General features: G+C 58.2%; 1 protein-coding gene across 3 annotated transcripts in view; it reads right to left on the bottom strand.

Moving 5' to 3' along the window:
• Positions 1–1123: 1123 nt before the first annotated feature.
• The window catches only part of JMJD4 (jumonji domain containing 4), a 6905-nt gene continuing 2068 nt past the window's right edge, over positions 1124–5960 (bottom strand). Inside the window, exons 1-5 of one of the 3 annotated variants that reach the window (XM_040622760.1) lie at positions 3601–4800; positions 3181–3306; positions 2630–2897; positions 1942–2088; positions 1124–1548 (exon numbers count right to left, since the gene is read on the bottom strand). In XM_040622760.1, coding sequence (XP_040478694.1) covers positions 1246–1548; positions 1942–2088; positions 2630–2897; positions 3181–3306; positions 3601–3908 — 1152 coding nt within the window. In that variant the 5' untranslated portion in view covers positions 3909–4800 and the 3' untranslated portion in view covers positions 1124–1245. Of the gene's footprint in view, positions 1631–1941; positions 2089–2629; positions 2898–3180; positions 3307–3600; positions 4801–5960 lie in introns of those variants that run through there. The other 2 variants (XM_040622759.1, XM_040622761.1) reach the window with 2 other exon arrangements.

Genomic DNA, 5960 nt, shown 5'->3' with positions numbered 1-5960 from the left:
TTGGGTGGGCCTCATCCAAGCAGTGGAAGACCACAAGGACAAGACAGACGTCTCCCAAAGAAGCAATTCTGCCTCCTGACTGCAACACACAAATCCTGAGTTTGCAGACTTTGGACCCAAGACCACAAAGTCCACTTTCCCCAGGTCCCTGGCCTGCTCTGCAGATCTTCACTCACCAGCCCCCACCATCTCTTGCTCTATCCCGTGGGCCCCATTTCTCTGGAGATCCCTACTAGTGTCACTGTTGAGTGCACACAGGTGTGCAAAGACTAGAAACTGGATGGTGCACCTAAGTATGCAGGTCAAACACTGGCCTGCAGACTGGACTGAAACATTTCTGCAGAGGAAACTGGCTGGGGCACATATATGCAGAGTGGTTTGAACCACTGGTTGCTAGTGGCCTAAGATGGCCAGCACATGTGAAGGATGGGAGAGGAACTAGAGGGGGCTCTGGAAACCTGGGGCAAGGTCTAGGCCCTCGCTGGGTGTGCAGACACAGGGATGGACCTGGATCCCGATAAGCAAAGGCAGTCCTGTCACAAATAAGAGGGAGATAAAATCATGGGCGTCAGCCGAGCCCGAGGGACCCCTGAATGATGCTCCTGCGATGCCTGGGGGCCTGCATGATGGGGGTGCAGGGGAGGCAGAGGGAAGGCAGGCTCTATGTAAACAGTGGTTCTCCTGTGGGATAGACTCGGAGGCCCTGGGTCCCAGAGTGTTCACCCTACGAGGAGGGGCTTGCTCCAAGGGAAGATGGAGATGAGTAAGGGCGTGGTCCTACTGCAGAGGGGGCCCTGCAAGACAAGCCAGCTGCCTTGCACTGCTGCGGATGGGAGGCCTATGGGCTCGGGTGCTGGTCGTTGCTGAGGGAAGGCAGGGGGCACCAGGAATCCCAGCCACATGCTGCCCCCACGCCTGAGTTCTGGCTGCAGATCTCACTTCGCAGGACTTGCCCACCCACCCCCTCACTGGATCCAGGGCACTCAGCACTGGCTGAGCCTCATGAAGACAAGGAGCCCAAACCCCCTGCACAGGCATCAGGGTCCTGGGGCTGCCAACAGCCAGGACAGTATCACACCTGTAAGAGCAGGAGCCACACCTGGGACACCTGAGGCCACAAGGCTCCGCGGGAAGGTGACATGTCCCATGCCACACAGCACAGAGCTTTATTTACGGAAGGGACTGTAGACCCACCTGCCTTCCATGTCAGTTCCTCAGGGCCCTGTGTGATGCAAGCATCACGCACTAAATAGAGGCGGCGGTGGCCACAACCTCCTCCAGCTGCGGCAGGAGCTCCTCCGGCTGCGGTGAGAACATGCTTGTGTCCAGTTTCTGGAAGTCGGGGTGGGCCACCACGGATGCCAGCACCTCTGTGATCCGGCTGACATCAAAAGCAGCCTGCTGGGGGCCCAGCCCGGTGCCAACGCCACCCTCCATGGTACCAGGGCCCATCCCTTTCGCCAGGAGGAGGAGCCTCCTTTCAGCGATGATCTTGAGGAAGTGGTAAAATTCTTCAAAATTGATCCCGGAGCAGGACCTCATGATGACCTGGCCAGAGAGGAGCACCAGTGAGCCATGGCTTGCTTGCAGCTCCAGGCAAGTGTCTGTGGACTGTGGGCAGGGCCCAGTCCTTGAGGATGGGGACAGAGATACGTGGGGGCCAGCTGGTGATGGGTCTGAATCCTGCAGCCTGTAAGCCCCAGTGACCTGCCTCAGGCCCAGACTGACCTTCAGACAGGCAGGCTGGCGGCTCCCATGTCCCCAGGACCACAGCTCTGGCCTTACAGACCAAGCCCTCTGGTGAGAATGTAGGCTGCCCTGAGGGCTGCCCCATGCCCTCGCCACGTTGCAGCCCTGGCCCTGGTGAGCCCCATCTCTCAGCCCCCACTGCAGCCCCGCAGAGCCCTTCCCAGTCCTTCCCTCCTGCCCAGGCTGGCCTACCTGGCAGTGACGGTGCCAGTCAGGCATAGTGTCCCTCCACTGGCTGACCTCTTGCTGCACGGCCCGGAGCTCTTGCTGCAGGAAGTGCCACATATTGGCCAGGTTACAGCCATTGACCCAGTTGTGGTTGATGGAGATGGTGTCCTCCTGGAAGGGGTGGGGCATGGGTGTCCCCATGAGCCCACACTAGACCATCCCCAACCCGTCCCGAGGTCCTTGCAACCCTCCTCAGCTGGGAAGGGCTGCTCCTGTGTCCCAGTGGGTGCTAGCATGAAGAGGGGGCTGGATCTTCTGAGAGCACAGCTAAGCAAGAGCAGGGCTCCCAGGGGAGCTGGGGAAACTCCACGGTGTATAAGGACCCACTGCTGCCCAGGGAAGAAAGGTGGGAGGTGGGGAAGAAACAGGAGCTGATGGCCCTTCTCCATAGTCTGTGCAGTCCTATTCCCAGGCTCTCTTAGAGAGCAGCCTGCCCACTGTGGGATCAGGAGGGGTGTGCCTGGCCCTCTCTCTGTGGAAAGGCATCTAAGAACATGTTAAGGGTGAGGAGTGCTGCTGGGCAGGCCAAGAGGCAGATGAACGGGGAGATGGATACTCTGGGCTCGGGGTCAGACCAGTGAGGCCCCAGGGTGTCTCCCTGACCTGTCCGGGCCATGTTGCAGGCACATGCGGTGGCGTATGCCCACCCTACCAGGTTGTGGACTTGGTGGTGCCACCCGCTGGGCACGAAGACCATCTCGCCTGCCTCCTGTGTGAGCTCCAGGGGTGGGCTGCAGTGCTTGCGCATGGGGTACAGGCGGCTGTCGAGGAGCGCGGGCGAGGTCACGTCGTAGGGCAGGCCACCGTGGCAATCCCGCAGGGCTTCCTCTTGCCCCGGAGGGAAGAAGAACCACTTTTTCCTCCCACAGATGTTGACAGACCAGCTGAAGGAGCGGAAGATGTCAGCGTGGAACGGCGACCTGTGTGAAACCTCTTGTTGGTGCCTACTGAACCAGAGGTGGTCTGGTTCTTCAGAATAGGCTGGCCACAGACAGGGGCCCCGGAGGCCCCAGCACTCACACCTCCCCCACATAAGAGCCCCCAGGGGCAAAGTGGGTACGGAGGCTTGGAAATGGGACACCTGACAGCCCTCCCCAAGGCCTGGGCATCTCTGAGAGGCTCTGACAGAGTCAACAGGGTGGAGGAGAGTGTGTGGGGCAGGGACAAGGCACAGAAAGGAGGTTGGGAGTGGACCCACGGTACCAGGTGCCAGTGGGCCCCATGTAGATAAAGCGGTAGTCGTCCACATCCAGGGCATCCCAGTACTCGTTGAGCCAGTCGGACGAGAAGTACACGGGCAGGGTGAACACGTCCTCCGCCGAGGAGTCCCTGCAGGGAGTGACATGCGGCTGTGGCAGGAGTGGCCACCTTCTGGCACCTAATGCCCCAAACACATGAGATAGCCAGAGGTTAGGAAGGACATCAATGAACCGGAGCTGCCCTCTGCAGCTGGCGTCCACAGTATGGCTGACCACCCCGTGCTAGTCCAGCCACCACATGACCACAGCCCCAAGTGACCCCACCAGAGCCCCGCCCAAGGAACGAAGCCCCCTCAGAAACAGACGATACGGCGCTGGGGGTGCTGTGACATCGCTCAAATGACCCGTGCAGGCAGCAGCACACCTGTTCCAGACGCCCTCGCACCAGGTCCGGGACGTCAGCCTCCGGACTGCCTCATCTGCATCGCGCTGCTCTCCAGAACTCGAGGGCCTCACCCACGCTCTCGCCCTGCCAATGACCTCGAGTCTGCTGCGTGGGTGCACCACCAGTGGCCCAGGCAATATGGCCCATGTCCATTGAGGTCTTTCTCCCCAACCCACAGGCCCCCATTCCTCCTGGTCCAAAAGCCTGATCCCCACAACCAAAACAACAGGCCCCACACACAGGACACCAACCGAGCCCCAGGGAGAGTGCAGCTCTCCCAACCACATGCCGGAATAAGCTTTTGTAGTAGCTCACACATCACTCATGGTCAGAGGCCATGACCAGGGACAGAGCCCCGGCAGCACCAAACACCTGCTGCCATGCCTTTGCAGGCCACCAGACTCCTACTGATCCCTCAAAACCCTGCTCAGATGTCACGTCCCCTAGGGCCACCTCTGCCTGCCTGACCTCCCTCTTCTCTGTTTATTCTAGGGTTTCCAGGGAAAACACACAATATTCAGTCAAAACTGACTTTCAAACAATGAACAAGTTTCCAGGACAAGTATGTCTCGTGTAATACCCAGAACACACTTACTGCTTTGAAGCCCACACCCACCGTGCAGGACCATCAAGTCTAGGAGTCCCAAGTGCTGCTGGAATAGGAGTCCCTGGGGGCCACAGCCAGGGTCTGGGTGTCCCTGATCCAGCCCCTGGCCAGCTCTCCCTGCCAGACAAGGCAGGGAGCATCCAAGGCATGCTGGTGCGAGATGCTTTCTTGGATGGGTCTTGGGAATCACAAGGGAGTGACTCACGTTACCATCCTGAGCCTTACTTTCCTCATCAACAAAGCAAGAATTCAATCGTCCACTCGTTTATTCAAAACTCATCGAGCCTGTACTCTGTGCCTTATACCAGCTGGCTGGGGTGTGAGTAGGACGGTCTCTGTTTGTGTCCAGCACACCCCTGGGTAGAGGGATGGACACAAAACCCAAGGACCCCTTCTGGGCGTGGGAACGCAGCAGCGGTGGGGTGCAGAGGCCCATGAGTGTGAGCTATGTCTCAGAGCCCCACCGTTGGAGCTCCCGGAGTTGGAAGAAGGGTGCGGTCGGACCACACAAGGCCTCCTTAGAAAGGGCGGGCGAATTGCACTACTGGGTGTTTACCCCAAAGATACAGACGTAGTGAAGAGAAGGGCCATATGCACCCCAATGTTCATAGCAGCAATGTCCACAATAGCTAAATCGTGGAAGGAGCCGAGATGCCCTGCAACAGATGACTGGATTAAGAAGTTGTGGTCCATATATACAATGGAATATTACTCAGCAATCAGAAAGAATGAGTTCTCAACATTTGCTACAACATGGACAGCACTGGAGGAGATAATGCTAAGTGAAATAAGTCAAGCAGAGAAAGACAACTATCATATGATTTCTCTCATCTATGGAACATAAGAACTAGGATGATCAGTAGGGGAAGAAAGGGATAAAGAAAGGGGGGGTAATCAGAAGGGGGAATGAAACATGAGAGACTATGGACTATGAGAAACAAACTGAGGACCTCAGAGGGGAGAGGGGTGGGGGAATGGGATAGACCGGTGATGGGTAGTAAGGAGGGCACGTATTGCATGGTGCACTGGGTGTTACAAGCAACTAATGAATCATCGAGCCTTACATCGGAAACCGGGGATGTACTGTATGGTGACTAACATAATATAATAAAAAATCATTAAAAAAAAAAAAAAAGAAAAGAAAAGGCGGGCGTGTGGCTGGTCGGTGATGGAGAAGCTACACAAGTCGGGCGCGGCCCTGCTGGAAGGTTGAGAATGTGAACTGAGCAGGGTGGTGCAGGACTTGGGGCAGCCAGGATGAATGACTTCGCCTGAACCCTGCCATGGGGAGCACGTCCAACCACGCCGCAGGAGCCAGGTTTGGGTACACACGAAGATTCCTACCCGGGGGAAGGAAGGACAAGCTGCTTTGGGCGCGTCCGGGGCTCGCTCAGGTCCCGGGGAAGCGGCGCCCCGCCCCCTTTACCTGCACAGGTGCCAGTCCTTGAGGTAGAGGCAGCCCCGCGGAGAGGAGTAGCCCCCCTGGATGTAGTCTTTCCAGTAGCTGATGTAGTCTCGGAGGAGCATGTGCTCCTTAGGGTTGGAGTTGTACTCCTGGACCCCACAGTTGGCCACGGGGACGACCACGTCTCCTGAAACAAGAGGCTGTCTGACACTGTGCGCCCTCCGCGGGCGGCGGCGGCCCCCCAGGCCTCGGCAGCTCGCGCGCTCCGCACGTACCGTAGTTCCGGAGCAGGTGCTCGAAGCCGGCTTCCCGCCCGGCGTCACCCAG

The sequence above is a fragment of the Ursus maritimus genome, unplaced genomic scaffold, assembly GCF_017311325.1.
Source record: "Ursus maritimus isolate PB19 unplaced genomic scaffold, ASM1731132v1 scaffold_5, whole genome shotgun sequence".
NCBI classification, from domain to species: domain Eukaryota; kingdom Metazoa; phylum Chordata; class Mammalia; order Carnivora; family Ursidae; genus Ursus; species Ursus maritimus.
This window is presented reverse-complemented; position numbering and strand designations above follow the sequence as displayed.